At 29.9% G+C, this 24,956-nt stretch overlaps 1 protein-coding gene across 2 annotated transcripts in view; it reads left to right on the top strand.

The window, feature by feature from the left end:
• The window catches only part of LOC136982548 (inositol hexakisphosphate kinase 1-like), a 63,677-nt gene extending 40,478 nt beyond the window's left edge, over positions 1–23,199 (top strand). Inside the window, exons 6-8 of one of the 2 annotated variants that reach the window (XM_067279046.1) lie at positions 8,263–8,453; positions 14,023–14,198; positions 21,859–23,199. In XM_067279046.1, the coding sequence (XP_067135147.1) occupies positions 8,263–8,453; positions 14,023–14,198; positions 21,859–22,416 (925 nt within the window). In that variant the 3' untranslated portion in view covers positions 22,417–23,199. Of the gene's footprint in view, positions 1–8,241; positions 8,454–14,022; positions 14,199–21,858 lie in introns of both variants that reach the window. The other variant, XM_067279045.1, reaches the window with a different exon arrangement.
• The last annotated feature ends 1,757 nt before the right edge of the window (positions 23,200–24,956 follow it).

Here is a 24,956-nt window from a genome sequence, read left to right as displayed (position 1 = left end):
AAATGATCCAAACGGACTTCAAAAAACATTCTACGGATACAACTTTTAAAAAATATCGAAGGCACTTTTTAAACACTTAAAAATAAATAAAATAGAATACAATAATAAATAAATAACAAAATTATAAATTAAAATATTTTAAAAATAACAATAAAATAATTTAAGTGGAAATTAGGTGCAGGCCTGGTGCAAAGCAAAAAGATAACCCAGAGATGGACGTTATCGTTTTGGAGGATGAGCTAGGTTTCAAGCTGGAATAACATTTGTGAATTCATACTTTGCTCATCTACCAAATAACCTAATAAACTAACCCACCTTTGTCTTCAGATTATCTTTTTGCTTTATACAGCCTTCACCTAATTTCCATTTAAATAGTTTTATTGCCCTTTTAAATATTTAATTTATAATTTTGTAATTTTTATTTATTGATTATTGTATTCTGTTATACGGTAGACTCGATAATTCAAACTTGGAGATACTTTAAATTAAAAGAAGACCATTTCTGGATACTAAAAACAAAAAAAAAGTATTTTAACAATGCATTACACCACATGGAAAGCAGGATAATGTTTAATTAATTAGAAATATTAAACAAGGTTCTGTGCTGCTCGTGAGAAATCGGCGTCCGTAAACTGTCGTGCGACAACCAATTTTGAAATGTTTTAAAATTTTAATTTATTCTAAAATTAATTTATTGATTTTGAATTCAATATTTAAATTTCAAAAATGGGAGGATGTTAATCTACTAACACGTGTTCTTGACTTGAATAAACGAGAGGTGGCACAATCGAGTTCAATTTACCGAGAGAATTTTGTATTGATTTAAATAGGAATCAGATGGAGAGTAGTTCTGGTTTGAATTAATGAAAGTCTACTTTTTTTTGTTTAAAAATGGCATTTTTCAATATTTTTAAAAGTTGTATCTGTAAAATGTTTTTGAAGTTTCTTTTGATTGTTCTGTTTGAATATCTTATAACTGAACAAGCTTCAAATGAAATAGGCAAAAGTAATTTTAATATAAAAAGCATATAACATTGTTGTATCTTACATTAAGTCGTGTAGAATTGTCACATTGTAAACAACTTTATCTAATTTTAGTTTATTTTGGTTCATTATGGCATTATATATAAATGTTTTTTAGTTTATTAATAAACTTCTACAAATCATTCATTATGATTAATCAAATACACATTCAAATACACAAAAAGCATTTGTTTGAAAAATAAATCTAAACGAGCAATTACTTATTGTGACTGTGCAAAGCTGGGCCACAATTTTCGGTCGTATTTTAATTTTAAAATAAGCTTTCCGTATCCAGTCCGTATTTTAATCAATCTAACTCTGTTCTCGAGATTTACGAATAATAGACGACAGCAGGAACATATAAGTCTGCAATTTGGAAATTGCATCCCGACTAGTAAATTAGGGGACGATAAACTTTATAAATATAATTTTCAGTGATTCTTTGATTAGTTGTAATGAATGAGCATGTAGAAACTTATATATACTTGAAGTATGTCTTACTGTGATAAATTACAGTAATTTAACATTTCCAAATCTAATGCCTCCATTAAGTATTGTCATCAATCATATTTTTGGAATCTGTAAAACAATACATCTTAAATATATTCTTTTACAGATTTTGGTTTGAAAGCTTAATAGAAATTCAGTAAGATATTTAAATTGTATGAATAATGAATCCTAGAGAATATAACTAACCTTTAATAAAATTTCAGATTTTCACATCATTATTTTCAGATAAATCTAATAAATGTTAAGAGAACAAAACCAGTTTCATGTAATATATTATTACAATTAAGGATTGGGTTTAGGTTTTTGCTATTCTGTTAATAATTGACCAAGAAATGTACAATTTTATAACTATTGTCAAGAAATTTCAGAAAATTTCTTAATATTCAGCTGAAAAATACTAAATTGATTGAATTAAATGGAATAATCTGGCATATTAATACATTCCATTATAAGCAGTAGTAATAGTAATAATAATAATAAACATAGTTTTTTTTTTTAATAAAAATTATTATGCAATATCTTTGTGTCTATTAAAGATGTATGCATAAGATAAGCCGTAATATTTAGCATTATATCTTTTGAAGATATTTATCTTTATAATTAAATGTTTATATACGAAACATTAAATTTATATGCTGTCAAACTTTGATTTAGCATCACCATTTGTTTTCTTCTGAAATTGGATAATGTATACATTTTTCTATGTCAAACATTATATTTGACCAATTTGTGAAGTTAAAAATGCTTAGTTTGTTTTTTATATCTTAGAATTAATTAAAACACATTCTCTTTGGAATGTATTTCTTTAATTTTAATCACTTTCTGTTAAATAGAAAATGTTATGATTATTTGTAATAGGACACTATCAAAATTTCTCCTGATTTTGATTCTTTAGAGTACTTTCTGAAGTTTGTTTTAGTTTAGAAAAATTAATGATTTTCATTATGAGTACGGTACATTCATTAATTAATAAAAATTGAGCTTAAGAATTGAAAACAATTGGAAAATCGGAATCAATCTTTTGAAATGAATTCGTAAATTATTCATTTTTATGTTGATGCATATGCTTTTATTGTGTATTACAAAATAAATGTGTCATCTTATTTTGAATAATGTTAATATTGCAACACTATCCTAAAGAAATTAAAGCTAATTAATTCCCTTTTACTCAAAGAACTATCCCATCGTGTCGTGTAGGGTCTCCGTCTTTGGAAACTGTTTTGTTGGCCGACACGACGACCAGAGGAAGGGGGGAGGTAAATGAGATGTATTTAATACTAAATGAGGTTTGGTAAATGATGCAACAAGCCCAACAAATATATCATTATCATCACTGGTTAACAAATTTTTTTTAATTCGTTGACTCGAACCACGAATGTCTAGACCAACTCGTCTTGAAAAATCAATTTTTAAAACTCAAAACGGCAGTAAACTTAGCATGAACAAGTATTTTTATTTAGAATTGCACTAATCTCATTTGAAAATTTAACTTATCACAGCATTGTCTATGAATCCATAACAACAACTTTCATAATTATAGTTAGAAAGTTGTTTTATCATTATAAGTAAATATTAAAAATAATTTTTATGTAATTTTGTTTACATTTTAAACTGTTTTGCCAACACTTGAATGTATTTGCTGACAGCCAGCCTTGTTTGAAACTAGGTAGTCGACATTAACTCAATTATAATTTGGATTTTAAAAGTCTTAAAATGCAGGTAAATTTAAAAAATAAAAATTAATAAAATTACTAAAAAAAATTAATTTAAATTTTATTATCTTTTGTGTGAAACAAAACTAAAACATTTTTTATAGTTATGTGGCAAAAGAGAAAAGAGTTGCAATTAATTAAAAGAATTGTAATTAAGGGTTCAAGATGCAGGCAAAATTAATAAATAATAATTATAAAAACTAAATTAATACTAAATAAACCTAAAGGTTAATTAAAATTAAAACTAAAAATAACAAGCAATTATTTACTGTGACATCATCACAATGTCGGGCTGCAATTTTTAATCATATTTTTAATTTATTTAATTTAAAATATATGCTCTCCACCTCAAATTAGTAGTGGCTTGCCCCCATACATCATACTTTTCCTTCAGCAGTTGAGTCATGTATCTTGTTTTGGGGGAATTTTTGAATTGAGAAAACTTGACTTCCAGTTTACATCAGAAGTTCATATATAGTTAATCAGGGCCTCTTGCCTCAAGGTCCATATCTGGTATTGTCTTTTGTCCATTTAACTCCGTTCTCGAGATTAAGTAAAGACGGACGGATGGATGACAGTAGGAATTTATGGGTCTACGATTTTTTCAAATTGCAGCCCAGTAATTAAATTTAAAAATAATAAAATAATAATGGCCATTATGCTGAAACTGAAATTAAAAATAAAATCAAAATTAGTTAAAACCGAAATAAAAATCAATTGAAAATTAAAATTGTTAAGAGCCGTTTAAAAGTTATTGTTAAGAGCCGTTTAAAAGTTGTTTTGAAATTTTCAAATTGTAAAGTGAATTAATTTTTAAATTTACATCATTTGTGTGAGTTGGTGACAGAACATTTTGCTTTTAATGTATATACAGAACAGATACAGAATACAGATTATTAGTCAAGCTGGCTGAATGACAACCTTAATGTTACCCTATCTCCCCTAAAATGGGGGCTATTATTACTGACCAACGGGTGGATAGTCGGGAGTCAAATCTTTTTGTGGGAGTCAGAGTCGATTTTAAAAAATACTGATTTGGGAGTCTGGTATTTTTCTGCCAACTCCCCGTCCCTGCGACCCTCCTCCAGTTATATTCTCTTTCCCTTTCACTCTCACATATAATACCTGGCAGACAACTGTTACTGCTGCAACAAGGCTTTGAATTCCAATCTATATTGTCTTTTCAATGTAGACTTTGTTTGACCAGATATATTGGAATCATTGTGGGTCTGGCCAAACCCATAATGAGCACGAAAAAGAAATATTTTAGTGTTTTCAAGACAAACAAAAAGTGTGAGACTAAATTTTGTCATAAAAAAAATATAGATTTCTTATTGAATTTATTTGTATATAAACTGAACGGCTGAAATTATTAATAAACAGAAAACATTTAAAATATAAAATTTAGTATTTATATTGCATGTCCTTCTGTAAAAATCCAGATAGAATCTAAATCTATGTATTTTGATAATATGCTGAATATTTTAATTAGCTAAAGTACTAAGATGCACTAATTCTGTTTATCAAGAGTCATGGCAGTAACTCTCCAAGTAAAAAAGTTATTGACTAACTATGTATATACATATACGGGAATCAGATTTGTTGATTTTTATGGGTCGATTTCTCTGCCCCCAAACCCCCAAAGTAATTCTAAATAACTTGTTCGAAAGAAAATTGTTTTCTTAGGTAGTGTATAAAATTTCAAGATTTTATATCAATATAAAGCGATTGTTGAAATACAATCAATTGAAATGTGCAAAAATCGCCAAAAAGCTGTATTTTCTTCTTTGCCTCCTTTTTATTCATCCAGCAGTGCAGATGCTCGTAGAGAAAAACTACTGGGTCTAGAAAGCTCAAATTTTAAACTTGAGCATTTCTGGTTATTGGTGAGGTGCCAGCCAAACATCCGGGTCGGTAGGTGAGTGTACACTGTGATTTCCCATAGAGCTAATTCAGTTTTACAGCTTAATTTTATGCTTATAAAGATAAAATTGCCTGGAAAGGAATGAATTTTATTCAAAATGTTACTCAGAATTAGAAAACCTCATTTATGACAATTAAAACTTTTTATAACAATTTTTCTAAATGGCATATCAAGACGTCTGTTTTGCACCAACCAAATTGTACATCGTTGTCTTATGTCTTAACGTAATAATAATACAATTACAATAAGACCCTGCTTAACGCTGATTCGATATAACGTGGTTGCTGAATCCTAAAAAAAAGCTCAAAATTTACACTGATTTAAATTGTCACAGCATTTCATTGATTCGTATGTAATACGATTATTTACTAACAGGAACCAATCAGAAAAAGGTGGCAAAATGATGTACTTTCTTTAATTCTATGTTTGTTTGGTGCAATTTTGGAAAAAATATAACATCATGGATGCCATAGGCAATATCAGCTTCGCTTGGCAAGAATTAACTGATAAATGCACAAAGTGTGAAAGAAGTAATGGCTGAAGGTATCCAAGAATTCTCAACAAGAAGAGCCTATCATTGTATCATTAGGTTTACCAAACTCAACCTAATAGATATAGCAGGACTAGGAGATGCAGACGAGCAGGATATTGAGGAGTTACTGCAGGTTTCTAGTGAGAGCCTTACCATCGACGACCTTCAAGAACTGGCAGAACAAGGAATTCGTATAGAACTGGAAAATAGGTATTTTGAAAATGAAGAACCCAAAAAATTTCTCTACGGATTTCCATACCAACAGTTTGGTAACAATAACCGAAATTGTCGATCAAATTGTAGCAAATGATCCAGATTTTGAAAGGAGTGAAAAAGCAAAACAAAATGTTTTGGATGCAATCTTCCGCTACCGATATTTGCTTAAGAAAAGAAAAAAAGCGACAAATGAAACTTTACGACTTTATTGCAAAAAAACAAGACTTTCAGAAGAGCCAGAACCACTACAAAAAATGAAATTTGCACTTCTGTGTGCATATGTTTATGTTATTTAACATATATTATTATACAAATTAATATAAAAATAACTTAAAATTAAAGTAAAATCTGTTTATTTTTGGTTGTGTGTTTCCCTATCCCTATTTACTGTGTGTTAAAATGACCTCGTTTAACACTGTTTTGTTTAGCGCTTTGTTGTCTAGGAACGCATCCCCCACATTAAGCGGGGTCTCACTGTATTAAACAACATATGAGATGTAAAAAAATTATAACCACTTTTTCCAACACCAGAATGTAATCAATTATACTCCCAGGAGTCTACAACATCCCAATAAAAGATCACAGATGCGATAGAGAGCTCATTTACATTGGCTTTGTGAAGCGCTCCTTGGGGATTAGAATAAAAGAGCACATCGCGGACATACAACACACCAGGAACACCACAGGTCTGGCCATTTATGCCAGTGATCCCGAGATAGAGTCGAATTTTAACTAGGCAAGAATAATCCTCACCACACCATACACCGGACATCTAAAGTGGTTGGAAGCCTTATATCTACAAACTCAGCAACACCTGCATCAACCACAAAGAGGAATTAAATCTGTCCATAGCATGGCAAGCCCCTAGTGGACAAAGAGCTATAAATTCTCGTCGATTGCTACATATACAGTGTGCGTGCGTAGTAAAACTTCATCGGGTAACACATATTCGAATTTTGAATAATATTTGTATTTAATGACATTCTAATGGAAATTCTTCGCTGGCCAAAGAACCGTTGAAGGTTTGAAAACGTTCACGAAATTTATTTTTTCATTTTTGATGTTAATTGCACATTGGTAACAGGCTTTGAGGTATGTAAAAAAATTACGCCAAGTAAAAATTTATGGCAATTTAGATGACAGTCAAAATATTTTTTAGCAGTTTTTCTTTGGTGAAGACAAGCTTGGCACTCTGAAGCAGTACCCACAAGATTTTTACTCGTGTTACCATTTTCTACATTTCACTTCAAAGTCAAACTCGCCTTTACCAAAGAAAACCTTCCAAGAAAAATTTTGATTGTTTAAATTGTCATAAATTTTTGTTTGGAGCAATATTTTTACATTTCAGATGTTTTTGTTTGGATTACATTTACACGAATAAATCGGCTGGATATTATAATCAAAGTTATTAATATTTGTATTTAATAATCATTAAAAATTTACGATTCTATAGTTTGTGTGTACATTTTGTTAATTAAAATCTTAGTGATTCAAAATGCTATATTTAATAGCAATGATTTGATATGTATACTAAAAATATATTTGGTAATATTGTACTTATGAATTTTATTTATATTTTATATTGGTATAGAAGTATGTATATTAGTTTTTTAAGGAACTAAAATCCATGCTTTCATACTAATCTTGTTTGATTTATTTATGTGCCACTTCATTTAATTCATTTCCATTGTAAAGAAGTTAATCAAATGACTGGTGCATATATTGGGTTGGCTAGAAAGTCTATTGGCTTTTTGTGATAGTCATCTTCGGGAACTCCGAAACTTAATTAACTTCAATTCAAACTTAAAAGCGCACGATTATTTGGTATCTAGCATTTAACCAAAAAGTTTGAAAATTGAGTTTATTTTATAATTTTGACAAAATTTTAAAGATGGCCTTTCAAAAAAAGATTTTCTGGCATATTATATCGTTTTATTTCCAAAATGGAAAAATGCGGTCCAAAAGTTTTTCCAAATGTCGTCAAAGAACGGGTGCATTCCAAAAGCAGTTTGCAAAATTTTGTTTTGCAGATTTGCACGGAGATAAGTGTCGTCCGGCCAACCGCGGGAGATTTGCGATGCCCGAGCAGAGCGTTTGATCGACGACGGTCTTCGTTACACGACGCAGGGAAATTACGTTATTAAATAAAGACACGACCTTCTGTAAAAAAAAAAAAAAATTTATTTGTGTGTTAAAAACCTTAGACTTTTTGGTCGACCCAATATTATTAATTTCTAAAGTGTTGTTTTATAAATTTAATTTTTATTGTATTTCAAATATACAGGTTATGAAAATAGTAATTTTTAAAATTTATTATTAATTAGTTTAAATTTCTCCTCTTCAAGAATTCGTGTAAATCACACTGGAAATATAGAGATTGTAAATGAGTTAGAAGAACAAGAACAGATATTTGAAGAAGGTGATCAAACTGATGGAACTGTTAGGAGTTCTCATAATCCATGGGCATTGCGTTGTCACAGAAAGCAATTTAAGAAGTTGAAAGCAAATTCATCTTCTATTGCTTTTTCTAATCATGGTAGGAAATTTTTGAATATTATATCAACTATTTCTTAGTATACTTATATAAATCTTTAAGATAATTGATGATTTAATTCGATAACAAACAAGGATATGAATTTGTGACAAATTAACAATTTGTGTTTTAAAAAGATGACCGGGATGACAATTTGTAAAAAATTTATGAAATTTAAAAAAACTACACGAAGTTTTTTAAGGAAAATTTTTAATGGTATAATTTTGTTTAGTGCCGTTGCCGAGGGTTATTGTTATTAAAGTTTTGCACGTCGAGGAAGACGAGTGGCCTCCATAAAAAGATCGACTCTGCCATAGAACTGTTAAATTAAAAAAGTTAAAATGTATAACTGTTAAATAGAGGTGTTTGACAAAGACAAGATGTAATGACACTTTTTATTTATTACCGTATTTTACGGACTATAAGACGCACCTGAATTTTGGAGGCAATTTTTCGAAGAAAAAAGTGCGTCTTATAGTCTGTAAAATACGGTATTATTTTCTAAAAATTTTGTGAATTCATATTTTTGTTACAGTCTGTTACAAAAGTATAGGAACACCATAAATTTTGTTTTTCAAAATTTATTTTGAAATTATTGCTGGAAATATTAAATATTTTTATTATTATTTTTATTATTTTATCAGGGTTTTTTACATTTCATAAAGAAGCATAAATTTTTTTTTCATAAATATTCATTTTTTGATGTGTTACAAAAGTACAGGTACACCACAAAGTCTCTTAAAAATTAATTTATCATAATAACAATTAAAAATATTACGACTACATTAGATGACATCATTTGTAACTGTCCTGGTGGCTTTTTTGAATGTTTTATTTATGTTATATAAACATTTCCAACAATGCCTGGTGGAACTGTACTTCGGGAGCGAGAAATACATAAAATTTATTATTTGAGGGGTTCGGGCAAGTCTCCGAGGCAAATTGCTGCAGCTGTAAATAGATCTACGAATGCTATTTTAAGGTGAAAATTACAGGTAAAGAAGGAAGTCGGGACGGCCTAAATGTTTAACATTCGAGAATGAGAGACAAGTTTTGAAGCTTACAACTAATAAAAAAAGCTCAACTTGCAAGCTGCTGCTGAATTACCAGTAGATGTATCTCGTGCAACCATTTGGAGAATTTTAAAAAACGACGACAATGTAAAATATTTAAAAACGAAGTTGAAACCATCTTTAACAAATGAATGTGTTTAAACTGGGCTAAAGACAAGATGGGATGGACCGAAAAACGGCAAGAAATAATGTTTAGTGATAAGAAGTTTAATTTAGATTGCCCCGATGGGTTTTCATATTATTGATATCATTCGATTTAAGAAAAGAAAGCAGAGTTAAAATAGGCCGGCAACGAGGGGATGGGCCTGTAATGATTTGGGGTGGTTTTGGATGGGAAGGTAAAACTGATTTAGTATTTGTTGACAAAAATATGAACTTGCAAAAGTATCAAGAATTATTGTATAATAATATGATTACATTTAGTGCATTAATTGGAGGTCATAAATGGAAGTTTCGACAAGATAATGCTCTCATTCATGCCTCAATGTCAACTAAAAATTGGTTTAAAAGAAAATATTGATGTAATTGACTGGCCTTCACGTAGTCCAGATTTTCAATGGGATTTAAATCTGGACTACGTGAAGGCCAGTCAATTACATCAATATTTTGAGAGGATGTTAGCAGCTAATAGCTGCTAACATCCTCTCAAAATAGGAAACAATATGAATCTGTAAATCAATTGAAAATTACAATAATAGATGCATAGGATGAAATTAAGGATGAGCAATTAAAAAAAATTAATAAACTCCATGTTTAACAGAATTTTTCAAGTAATTGTAACCAAAGGGGAAGAAACCAAACTATTAAAAGTGTTTAAAATATATTTAAAAAATATTTTTATGTAATTTTAGAAAGTGTACAGTACCTATACTTTTGTAACACATCAAAAAATGAATATTTGTGAAAAAAAAAATTTATGCTGCTTTACAAAATGTAAAAAGTCTGATAAAATAATCAAAATAATGATGAAAAATAATTAATAATATTTCCAGTAATATTTTCAAAAGAAATTTTGAAAAAACACAAAGTTTTTGGTGTTCCTATACTTTTGTAACAGACTGTAATCATCAGATATTCTGAAAAATGAGGAAAGAAGTTCCATTAAGGTACCAATAAGATTTTGTTTTTGTGGGCTTTACATGTGTAATTTTTACTCAAAGTGTAAAAGTTACTACATATTTTGAAAGTAAATTCTTATTTAAATGTTAGTAGAAGTGATAAAATACTATTCTCAGCAATACCTTCTGAATTTGATTATTTTCCAGATTTTATTTTCTAAATCAAGGATGTGGAAACTTTTCTAGTCGTGACTTTTTTTTGGGTTGCTACAATATTTGAAGCGTGCAATGCCATAAGGTTGTAAATGCCATTTTTCTCAAAATATGTTTTATTGAAGAAATGAATTTTAAATGCAATGTTTTTTCCTACAAAAAAATATTGTGGTGATAGTGGCGCTCTAAGTGGCTATAGTTTGAAGATGAATTTATGTGCAAGCCATAACGTTTTAAGCGACAAAGTGCAAGCCACGTGACTTTTGGCGCGTAAAATGTTACGGTTTACATTTACATCATTTTGTTATTTCAATTTGTAATGCAGTGAGTTTTTTATGCAGAACCAGATAACTGAATGCCAGTTTATTAATAATTAACCTGTATCACCTTATTATTTGATATTTCAAAATGATATTCGGACTTCCATTAATCTTTCAAATTTGAAGTTTTTAAATACATTTTAACTTTTATTACACTAAATTAAAACCTTATTGTTTATATTTTCCTTTATTTATTATAATTATATTACAATTGATAAAGATTATAGCCCAGTTCAAGTACCAAAACTGTGGGCCCAACATTGTTGAAGCCAGGAAGCAGTCACTAATAGATTATTGCCAGTTTTTAATGTTAAAATTGATATTGAATTTGTAAATTGTGTTTAATAATTTAAATGTAAGTTTTTGGTATTCAAAACTGTTTTTCAGCTGTAGAAACATTAATTTTATGATTGCAATTGTTTTTGGCATTTACAACTTTATGCACTTGCACAATTTTGGCATTTACAACGTTATGGCTCTAACCCTGTTTTTAAACTTTTTTTGTTTCCTTACTATCATACTTAGGTGTTTGAAATTAAACCCAATGTTTTATTCCAAAGTGTAAATTGTTAAAATAATTTTTATATCATTTGATTAAAGTTTGTTCATTAGAAAAAGTGTTTTTTCTCTCTCCTGAAAAATTTGTTTTTTGGCATTTACAACATTATGGCATTGCTCGCTTCATTTGTGCTTCCTCCTGCACTCGTACAAACAAAAAAAAAAAAATATGTTTGCCCAGGAATATCACAAGAACAATAAATTTTTTATTAAACAGAACATGCTCAGCAAATAATTAAATTATCACAACACACCTTTCTTGTTGCCGTGATAGTTTATTAAAAACTAACGTTTTCAGCTTACTCTATAGGCCATCCTCAGGCTTAATGAGAGAATTGGAACATTGGCATTCCATTAAATAGAATACATATGTTCAAATTCAAAACAAATTGACAATGGAAAACTAAAAAAATAACTGAAAAAATATATACAAATACAAATATACAATAAAAAACAAAGTCAGATATAGTAATAGAAATAAAAAATAAAAATAAATCCACTAATAATACTTTAAATAAACATTGAAATAAATTGTTAAGATATAATTTAAGGTAAAAGGTGTAAGATAAGTTTTTCTACAAATAAACAGTAAAATCTGAAAACAAATACATACAAATACAAAAACAAATAAAGTAAGACCCCGCTTAACACGAGGGATGTGTCCTAGACGACAAAGCGCTAAACGAAACAGTGTTAAACGAGGTCATTTTAACATAGAGTAAATAGGGATAGGGAAACACGTGACCAAAAATAAACAGATTTTACTTTAATTTTAAGTTATTTTTATATTAATTTGTATAATAATATATGTTAAATAACATAAACATATGCACACAGAAGTGCAAAGTTCATTTTTTGTGATGGTCCTGGCTATTTATATTAAATACGCAGTATATACTAATTTATAGAATAATTTGTTTGGGGGATAATTTGAAAACTGTGTTTTAATAAAGACATTAGTCGTACAAAGTTCAAATTCTGCCACAACGGCAAGGTAAGACGGGAGTTTCGTCGAGTAGTTTTGTCGTGTGACAAAAGTTAAGTGGCAGCGATTGTGGAGCAACGTGCTAAGTACATTAAGATCCTTTGGTATCCCAAGTTTGAGAGTATGATGGTTGTTAAACACAAGTTTGGTTTTGTGTTTATGGTTTTGGAAAGGTACTGTACCTAAGATATATCTATGATATAACCAAGGATGGCTATATTGTAATTAAATATATCTGGAAGAGGAGATCGGTTTGGAGGCTCGGGTAATGTAACCGGCAATGCGTCTGCCCGGTAAGTGGGAGTTGTGGGTTCGAGTCTTACTCCGAGTTGATTCTATTTTTTCTAGAATATTTTAAATTATTTAATTTATTTATAATTATTAAATTTAATAAGATATGGTGCCTAACAGAGATCTTCCTCTAGTGACAAGTTATTTAGAAATTAATTTTAAATAATTGTGGAAAAATAGCCCGACATAATCTGGTAGTAGTTTGGCTTATTACAAATATATTGGATTTTGTAATAAGCCAAACAACTTCAAAGTTCTGTTTAATAATGCTTTTTACTTTATGTACAACTAAATATTTCTATAAAATTCTTTTTATCCATTTATAAATGTTTTAAAAATGTTCAAATAAAAAACTTTTGTGTATGTTGGGAATGGATATATCAGAATAGATGAACTTATAAATTTGAACACAGGATTCTACATTTTAGTGTATACATTTTATTAATATTGAAAACGAATAGAGAGCAAGGTATCTGTCTTTATCCATTAAATTTAATGTATTCAAACTTTTACTTTATTTTGATACATTTTTGATGAAATTTAAATCAATAAGAGTTTAATATCGTATTTCCTCTATTTTGAGATGCATCGTGGGTTTGGAATTGATCTTTAAGAAATCAATTTTACTAAGTTTCGTCAAGTGAGAAAAACAATAAAAAGGCCACAGAACAGATAGAAGAGGGTGGAAATAGTGCTGCCAAACATTGTGTATGCAATAACTTTCTTTTTAATGCCACATCTTAATCTCATCTTAAGGTATTTTAAGCATTAAAAAGGAGTTTACGCGAAACACTCGTTACCAGCAAAGTTTACTCGAGATTATTGTCGAGAGATACGCTCGACGATCTCCTCGAGTAAACTTTGCTGATAATAGCAAAAAATATTATTTTGGTGCATAATGCATCACAAGCCCTTTCAAGATAACTGCTAATGATTTGGTTTTGAACTGCAAATGCAAGATGCACTTTCGTTTTGGATAAGTAAAAATGGATTAAAATAATCTTAGAATTAACAAAAAATGGAATTTAATAGAAATGATAAAATTTACTTAATTGCATAATTTTTATCTTACAGAATTTATTGTTTTAGAGAACTTGACTTATAATTATACCTATCCCTGTATACTGGATTTAAAAATGGGTACAAGACAATTTGGAGATGATGCTTCTTTAGTGAAACAACAAACACACGAAGCCAAAGTAGCATCTACTACATCCAAAGCTTTGGGTATAAGATTGTGTGGAATGCAAGTAAGTAAAAACTTCCAAAACATATCTAATGGCACTAAGACATAAAAGCTATGCAATAAACTTTAATGAGAAATCTATTCAATTTTTTCCATATGAAGAGGAAGTGTCTTGGATTCAAAAAAACAAATGCTAAATACATAAGACTTTTTTAAAAAATGTGTCAAAGTTTATTGTATTGCTATTGTATCCAATAATATTTAAAATCTATTAGAAACGCTTTTGTCTGATCTTTTAAAGCAAAATAATAACAGATATTTTAATGTATGATAAAAAATATGATGAAAATAGCAAATGTAATAGTGATAATTAAAATTTGTTATAGAAAACCACTGAAATACAGCGCGCAAAATTTATTACAGCAAAAAAAAAAAAACTAACAACAAACTTTTATGCTAATCAATAAGCTCAATACATTATTTTCTAAATATATTGGCTTTATTAAAATATGTAGAATTATTTTAGAAAGCTTATTTTAATAGATGTTATAATTGCATCTTTATCCCGTAGAACAATACAGCTCTTAGATAAAGTTCTAATTATAAAAAACACATATGATCCACATTATGCTAAACACACAGAAATCTTAAGCAAGGTCTCAAAGAGTCCTGTATCAATTTGACAGATGCAGACGGTATCTAATGCAGCAGTTAGCGACTAGTGGTACACATACCATGGGTAGTATGCAAGAACGATCTATTAGTGCTACAAGTCTACGTATAGAAAGCTCGGGTGGTAGCGCGTGAAAACAGGTCGAGAACCGCCGATCTAATGCGTGGCACAGTTTCGTGTATGTAAAAGCCTTTTACCGGTGCGGTATCGTCACTCTAAACCAATTAGTTACAAACGTTTTCGAACCTTAACGGTTCTTCTTCGGGTAACGATCCCCTAACCGAATGCGCTTCGATTCTAAGTTGCGAAGAAATACGATCCGGAACGTCGAACGGTAAAAGGCTTTTAGATACGTGAAACTGTACCGTTCACCGGTGTAGATATAACATCTTTCTAATGCATGGCATCTGCTAGATACAAAACTTTGAATTTAATCATTATTAACTACTTGTTTCAAGAGGAGTATCTGAATGTTATTACTTATCTACTATATAAAGCTGAAAAACTGGATTCTGTCATGGTATGCCAAAAACGGCCACTAGGGACACCCCTAGCTATTATTTAAATTAACAATAAATTCGGTATATTATTATTTTTATTTGTAATAGGAATTTATTATTTATACCACGGAATGACACCGCCGCTGCTAGAATGCCCGCTAGAGCATTCTAGGGCTAGGGCTACTAGAATAGAAGGATTAGAAGTTCAAAATAATCTAATAATCTTAATCTTTGTTGTTGTTTTTTGCCTGGGCAGCTCATCTGCTGGTAAGAGATAATAAACCAAAATTGTTCAAAAACAATATTAAATAAACTAAAAAATATACATTTAAAACAAGTACATTCATTCTTATTACTAGAATTTTCTCAAGCTTATAAAAATTCTAATAGAATACAAATACAAGTTGTCATAGTTTGTAATGTTAAAATCAACGTTTTTACACCAAATTTTATCAGATTATTAAAGTAATCAAAAATAAATTGAGAAACAAATCAAACAAAAATAAATTAAATAAATTACACTAAATAAAATTATTATAAATCTCCAAAGTAATTTAAGCTTTGTTTAGTTCTATATTTAGTGACATCTGTAAGATAGGAAAAAGATTGTATGTTGACATGCTTATTGAATTGTAGGCTTTGGTGGCGATTGTTTCAAATGAGTATAAGAGCCGAATCGTGTCCGTTTTTTCAATTAGTTCGGTGTATTGCCTTTCTGCTTCATAATTTCTAAATAATACAAACTCCAGTACGGTAGAGTCCCGTACAACGCACAAATAAAGCAAGCAACGACCCTCGAATTTTGTCGATCGGAGGTATATCTTTTTTTTTTTTTTTTTCGACTTACAGGTCGAGGTTTAAACTTTCGTAAATCGTGTGATAATGCAGGTTTCGATAACGCGATTTCCTATAATGCGTAACGAATCCCCCGTGTCATACGGGACTCTATTATAACTTTGTTTTTGAGTTTCTTTTCTTGTAATGTAGTTCATAATGTTTGAGGTTAATTTGATATAAAAAAATAAAAGTGATTGCTTATTTTATGTTTTTTCATATTTTTTATTATTTATTAAATTAAATTAACTGTCCATTTATGATGATTCTTTTCATGCACCCAATAAATATATATACATATTAATAATTGTTTTGTATAATATGTAATTGTATTATTCATCTTAGTTGTAAATTTAATTTTTGTAAATTTGCATTTAGTTGCTTCATGCTGACGATTAGAGCTGAAAAGGTTTAAATTTTTCATACATTAGCCTGTTAATTTTTACATCGGTGGAACAAAATAACAGCCATTTATATTTCTAGTTTATTTATTTATATGAAATTAATTAGAATTAAATCATCATTATTGAATCAACATTACAGAAAATAAACTGTGAAGTATTTTCATTTACTTATTAAATGAAAGGAAAATATCCTTTAATTATTTGATTAAAACAACAAAATTAATTTAAGGTCATATTTATTACTTGTATAATTTTGTTTATTTGTTTTGTCGAAACCGTGTCTTCTTTTTCTTGTTTAGGTTAGGTTAGGCGTCACGACTCGGCAAATTTATAGACTCTCGGCAAATTCGTCTATTTAATCCGTAATCTTTACGGAGACGCTTTTCGGGTTTTTGCCCCTCTTCGGTCCGTTACGTGATATACGTGTCGTATCTGGCGGGCGTCTGTCCGGCACTTATATAATTCTTAAATTTGACGAAAATAAATTCTGCTCATTTATTTTTCAGAATTTCAAATACATTGAAACAGTCTAATACTGTTTTAATAAATATTTAATTTGTATCAGTTATTTTCTTGTAGTAAGAAGCTCTCTCTTTCAGAGTATACTGGTAAAATCTGATTATAAAGTAAATAAAAAAACTATGAAAACATTGGAAAAAAATTTGCAAATCGAACAGTTTCAAAAAGAAAAGCATTTAATTTCGGTATCTCGGTATAAAAATCGACGACGTAGTATCGAGAACAATTATTTTTAACATCGTGTACTTTTAAATGTATTTGTTGTTTTTAAAGTTCTCTTAAAAATATAACTTTTAAAAGATGTAAAAAAGTTTGAAGAAACTTTAGTAATGATTATGTGATCATAAAAAAACTGTACACATTAAGAGCAATTATAATGAAAAGGAAGAAGTTTTAAAACATGTTAAAGTTTCTTTATTAACATTTTAAAGAAATGTTTAGTTTAAAAAACATTGTAAATTTTTACAGACCTTGTTTACATTATTCATTATTTAACACAATTTTAACATTTCAATATATTTTCTTCATTCCTATCTTAGGAATTATGTAGTATAGTAATAATACTGATGATAAACTTCTGCTGTTTATCTGAGATGTCTTTGCATTTTTTCTTCTTCTTCTTCTTTAGATTTTTGCATTTTCATTTACAAATGTTTTAGATTCTAGAACAATTTCAAAATCAGCATTGCATAGTGAATTATTTGTGTAACATGTCATAACTTAATGGATAAGCTATTCTAGAATTGTTTTTCATATTAAATTGCCAAAAGAAATATTTATTCCACATACTGTAAATAAAAAAGAATCTTAGAATAAATAATTTGAAGTCAACTGTTAATATAGCTGCTTTGAATAATTGTTCCATCAACTAATTTTGTTTAATGTTTTTAATGATTTCAATTCATTTATTTACTTTATTTGCTATGTATCTTGAAAGTGTATTGATAAAAGAAAACTAAATATTTATGCTAATTTCATAAATGTAGTGAGTTTTATAAAATTAAAATAATTTGAAGTAGCACAAAATAAGTTTTTCGGAAGTAGGGATGCTAATTGCGACGATTTGTGTCGATTATTATTAGACTTTTTGTGCACGAATTCCGTACGCCGTTCTTCGGATTATTATTATTTTTATATATTGATGATACCTAAAAATAAGTTTCGGATACATTATCTATATTTAAATTCTGTTCGAACCGACGGTTAATTTTTTTACGTTCTTTATTTTGAGTGTACGTGATATAAAAAGTGATTACTGGTATTTGTTGTTATGTATTATATTTATTCAATTTTTAACATTACATACAATTATTTTTATTGTATATCCTATCTGAGATAACATTGTTAGGATGTGATATTAAACAAGGTAGACAGCATAAGGAATAATAAACTATCAGTATCAAAATTACTACGAAACTGAAAAGGCATAATTAGATTTTGAAATACCCTAACTTAATATAAGTATTTCTTTTGTTGTCGTTACATTAGATGGACGAGACAGTTAAGGAATAGCGTGTTGCTTTGGGAATTGGGGTTTGGGTTCGAGTCTGTCTTTCGGAAATTTTCGTAGTCAACTAGCTCGGATAGGTCGGGCACCGGCCTCTCGCTCTCCGACCGTCCCGGTGCAGGATTGGTTGAACCTACGAACAAAGGCTCACTTTATTTCTATATAGACAATTAAGACAATTATTCTAATGATCGAGTGATAATGCCGGATTAACTACTGGGCTTAATGTGGATTAACTTGACTAATTAATTTCATAGATACTAGATAATTTGGATTAAAGGTAGGTAGTTAAGCCATCACTATGTATTAAACTTAATAATGATGATAACTTTGAATTAAATTAAATAATATAGGCTGTTTTTTCCAGAATAATCTTATTATCTATGAAATTAATCAGCTAAGTTCTAGCTCAATAGTTAATCCAATCTTATCATTTGTTTGCTTGTTCATAGGGCAGGAAGAGTTCAAAAATAATTCTTTGGTACTATTACTGGTACAATACCAGTATCCTTAATTATGTAAATTTTAAAATCATAACAATGTAAAGCAATATCGAGGTGTAGATTTCGTAACTTTTTTGAAATTTTGACTCGATTTTTTTAACGTGACAAATTGTTGCTGAAATTAACATGTAAAAGAAATAAAACTCTTGAATTTTCAAAATTATTAGTATTGTCAAATATACATATATGTTTGGAAATACTAATAATTTTGAAAATTCTTAAGATTTATTTAGTATTTATGGTGTGTGTGTGTGTGTGTGTAATAAGTACAGTATATACTGTATACATACATATACAGTAGAGTTGTAAATCCGAATCAATTGGGGACTGGGGTTGTTTGGATTAGTGATTTGTTCGGATAACCGATTATGTACGAAAAAATATATTAACCCGTCCGACGTTCAAATTTTTCTCTGTCGCGTGTCGCTTCGTGTCGAATTTTCGTCGATTTTAAGCCTAACAAAAATTTTTATTATAATAATCGAGGCTATCGTATCGTTAAAAATTATTTCTTTATTTTGTACAAACAAAATAAATATATTGAAGAATATAAAAACATGAAAATTATACTTTAGAAGTAAATTTAGTATCAAAAACGTTTGATTCGGCACGACACGGTCAGACTGAAAATCATTCGGATAACCGGCGATTCGGATTACCGGGGTTTGGATTAACGACTCTCTACTGTGTATTATATACATATACACACCATACATCTGTACATAATAATCTTAAATGATATTTAAAAATGTTTTGAAGACTTAGAATGTGGTGTTTTTTCGTCCGAATTACTCTCGAACGCTCGTCGACCGAAGTTCTTAATTTTATAGTTATAAAATTAAAATAATTTCGACGTTTTCCCTCTAATGTCATCTCGTTGGAATATAAATTTTAGAACATTTTCAAACTTAAACAATCAATATTGAAAATATTTGAAACAAAGAAAATGAAATAAAGTGTCTAAATAAACATTATACATAGGGAAAATACTTCAAAATAAAAACATGTATCTAGGTACAATAAACTATGTAGATTCTCAAGTTTTAAAATACAACAAATTTTATAACAGTGGTCACATTAAAATAATAATACAGTGAAACCTAGGTTTAGCACACACCTGTACTTAGTGGACAAAACATCCAGTTCTGGCATAATAATAGGACTATTGATGTATATCTTGATTTTACAGATACTGTCTTCTATGGACAACAGACAAGAATTTCCTATCTTTTCTACTCTTTAAAAACCTCTGTTAGGTGGACAATACAATGGATTACATGTTTTCCATGAATATCATTTTAAAAAGTACCTACTTATCTTCAATGTCATTAGTTTGTAGGATTTCTTTGTGTTCTTAAAGTTGTCAAACAAGATTTTCACAGTTTCATTTTTGGAAATTACTCTGACATGTTTAATGTTAAACAGTAGATTGACACCGGCATTTCTATCTTGCATAATGGAAAGGAAGCGTTAAGAAATTCAGATAATTTTTAAAAAGGAAAGAGTAACAGAAGCAGAATGAATCATATGTTGGGAAAATTGGAAAACATTCTGCTTGGCAAGCTTAGATAGCATGATTAGTAATGTTTCCTATCTAACTCGCCATTAGTTTGACTTTGATTCTCATTCAAAGCCAAATCTTTTCTTCTATATTTCTTTAAATTAACTCGTCGTTAATTTTTAGTTATTAAATTCAGTACAGAACGGTATCCAAAGACTTCTAGTGCCAAGTTATGTTAGTTAATCATCATATAAAAAGTAGCCATTTTGTTATTTTTGGGTTCTATTCTTATCACATTGTTTTACAAAACAAAAATGTATATCAGTTATGTAAAATTCCATAGCTATTGTAAAATACAGGGCAATTTTTAACAGATACGTCTTAAGTGGCAAAGTTTTTATGTCCAGAGAATATCTGCCAAACTCCGATTTTACAAAAATAATAATAATAATTCGAGAACGTGGTGATTTTCGACTAATCTAATTGCGATGAAGACAGACCGTCTTACCGGTTTCCTCCACGAAAGTACCAATACTACTTTCTTGCATTGAAATATTTTTAGTCCACAAGCTCCGTTTCCAGGATGGTGTTAAATGACCTCCTCCTCTTGTTTTAATGCATCTCTTCTTTAATTTTTCCATAGATCTACGACTGATATCTTTGTTATGCATTCTTTCTATTTCGTAAAATCTTGTTAATTATGCCAGTACCTCATGCTCTACTGCCATTTCTGCTCTTTTATAAAAGTAGCGTGACATTTGTTTCTTCGATTACAGTGTATTTGTGCAGACTTCTATTAATAATGCATTACAGGATTATATAGTAGAGCACTAGTAGATTTTTTGACAAGGTTGAAAATCAGAAGGGAAAGTTTAATTGAGCCTAAGAAAAACGATGTACTGTACACAGATGGCAGGTGATAGCAAAGTAGTTACCATTTAGAGTTTCAGTAATTTCCCCATCGCCGACGAGTCGCTAGGGAAAAAAATTTCCCCGTCTCCATCTTCGATACCATAGGTAATATTAACCAATTACTATAATTTAACTAGTTCGTTGCGTTCATTTGTTATTGTTATTACCTGTCAACATTGAAATTTTAATACTAAATTATCGTTATACGAACGAAGGAAAATTAGTTCGGCATAAAATAATCAAAGCGATAACGAATTATTTTCTAGTTAATTAATTTACTTTTAAATTATACATTAACGGTTACGAAGTTTTAACTAACTTTTTATCACAGGAACGTACCTAACTTAATATTATTATTTAACATTTTTCAGGTGTATCATTTGAAATCTGGCCACTTCATTTGCCATAACAAATATTACGGAAGAGGTCTGTCGGTGGAAGGCTTCAAGAGAGCGCTGCAGCATTACCTACACAACGGGCAGAGATTATGCAGAGAAGTCATACCGCCTCTGGTGAACAAACTTCACAATATATGTGAAACGATCAGGCAGTTGGAGACATTCCGTTTTTACAGCTGCTCTCTACTGGTGCTGTACGACGGCAAAGATGTCCTGCATTCCCCGCTGCGCGACACAAACGGAACAGATATTCCGACGGAGAACGAAAATGCAAATGTGATCGCGGACAAGACAGAAGAGAACAGAAACACCGTCAAGTACAAGAGCAACGCGTCAAAGGATTCGCAATCGGCCACGATACAAGAGAAGAACGTCAAAGTGGACATTCGACTGATAGACTTTGCTCATTCTACTCATCACAATATGCCCGGTGTGACCGTTCGCCATCGCGGACCGGACGAGGGCCTCATCTTTGGCCTGGAAAATCTGATTGCCGAACTGAAAAGTATAGAGAAAGAACATTGTCTATGATGACAAGTAATTTAAGCTCGCCTTAGATATAAATAGCCAAGTACGTTTTAGGACAGTAAGTTATTTGGAATTAATTAAACAGAAAGATTAATAATGGCAGTAAGAAAAACAAAACAAAAAAAAATGTTAAATATCGAATCGCATGTTAATATGCGATTATATAAAGACTATTTCTTATTTTGTAGGTGTAGAATTTTATTATTCTCTGATATTCGACTTCAATTTTAAGAATTTAATATTTTAACGGTGAAAAAGAAAAGGGAAAAATTTGAGATTACCAAACCATTCCTATTCCTATATTCAATCATCGTCTTAATTTATCTACATTAATGTTTTCATAGCTCATACATAATGTAATTCCCCCTAAAAATGTATCTTCGGGGCATGTTCGGAACGTTTCCTATTTATAATCGGAATACTAATTTTTCACCTAGTTTTTAAACGAATTCATTCCTTTCGTATTCTTCGATGGCAGCTTTATTTTTAATACATTCACATTGGGATTAAAGTATTAATTATTTAGACGGGATAAATATAATGGAGATGCACATGTTCTTTCTTATCGATATACATCGTCATCGAAAGTTTTGCACTTCTGTCCTTTAACTTTGGGAATTTTTAAATGTATATAAAGTATTGACTTGTACGCATCGGGGAAGCAAATATAATATTGGTGGAAATAAATATTTTATCCCAGAGAATATATATAAATAGTCTTGAAATTAAATTCGATCATTTGTAATTGATTAAATCACTCCATTAAATAATAATTTTAAAAAATGACCTTTAATCTCGTTTATAATTCCTATATTCGTGGTATTGATAACCGGATATAATTGTTAAAATTTATTAAAAATTTTGCGATATCGCAGATATAAATTATTAAAACAAAAATTTATAAGAGTCCAAATTTAACAAAAATGTTACGGCGAAAGAATATTTAACATGTGAAAAACGAAGAAAATGACTTTCTCTGTAATCAAAACGCATCGCAGACATTCTAATTGCATTAACGAATCAGAAACGAAATCACAAAATGTAAATAAGTAAAGGTCAATTTACCGACTTATTTCCCATAATTATCGTGACAAATGATTTCGACGTTCTTGCCTCTCGTCAGTCTACATTTACTAATACAACATGTATTCTCTTATCTACAAGATAAATATATACAATTAAGCATTGTTTTTGCTTTGTCTGCAAATAAAAAATGTCGGATTGAAAATCAAACATTGATCATTTACCGGACTACGATTTATAAAGATAAAAATCGACATTTTCTTACGTCTACTTTTAGTTTTTTCCAGTCTTTAGAATGAACTATAAACCACAATATAGAATTAGCTAAGTGAAGTGTAATACACTTAAAATTATTAAGGTATAAGATTTCTGTTTAATTATTTTGTAAATGTGTGAACTAACTGACTTACAAGATTACCAATTATTTTAATGTCAATTGATTCTTACGCTCTTAAAAAGGAGAAAAAAAATACGATTGTTTGTTTCGTCAATGAAATGTGTCTGATGTCAGGTGTCCGTCGAGTAGAGTCGAGGGCGTGGAATATACAGTAACGCGTAGCGACAATAACGGGTGGAGACATCCAATTATCAAGTACAGATAGCAGGAAATTCACTCCGTCCTCTTTATGCGATTTCCCGTTCCATCGGAACAGTACATCACCTTCCCACGGTACATCACTAGCAGTTACCTGTTGCTTGTCCACCTGTGGCATGACCCGATGGGTGGAGGACACAGGATGTTCTGAAGAGAACCTTGTTTCCTAAGCGTTGTTTCTGTTAAATTCTATTCACCACCCAGGATATTGGTGTTGCGATAATAGGCTCGTTAGCATTAAAATATGTTTATCCATTTAAATAGCTACGATATTGAAAAAAAAGGCATTTCCGACCGGTACATTCCAGTCGGAATTTCTTTGAAGCATTTCGTTACTTGCACGGAACAGTCGCGGTAAAACGTAAAACTTTTTCGTGCCTTTATTAACTCAAACTCGAATAAGGTTAATGATTTAGTACGAAACACTGCCAAACCATTTCCACAAGAAACGAGGATCTACCTTTATTAGGAACATTTTTCTAGCCAAAATTTGATGATAGGTTATGTTATGCCATTATATTATACAAATTAGCCTTCTTACTGTATTAAAACTATGAATTTTACATAAGAAAGCCTCGAGCTGCTATTAGGAACCACAAATTCGTCGAATATAGAATCAGTCGTCGGCCCGGAGCGAGGAAAAATACAAAGCACCATTATAATCCGAAGAGCGTTACTTTCAAAATATAGTAAATAGGATGTTCTAATTTAACTTCTATTCAATGTAGTTCTTAATTGAATGAAAGCACGCAACTAAACAATAATTAAAATTTCAGAACACGTAAACCTCCCTAGAAGAATCTTAATAGTTCTTCGCAAAGTGGTCTAAACCTGAAATTCCTCCCGAAAAATAATCTCCAGTTATGTACATATTTCCTTATTCAAATACGGAACGGAATTCCAACCGGGAAAACATCGGGTAACA

This window comes from Centruroides vittatus, unplaced genomic scaffold (genome assembly GCF_030686945.1).
Source record: "Centruroides vittatus isolate TY-2023 unplaced genomic scaffold, ASM3068694v2 contig_854, whole genome shotgun sequence".
In the NCBI taxonomy this organism is placed as follows: Eukaryota; Metazoa; Arthropoda; class Arachnida; order Scorpiones; family Buthidae; genus Centruroides; species Centruroides vittatus.
This window is presented reverse-complemented; position numbering and strand designations above follow the sequence as displayed.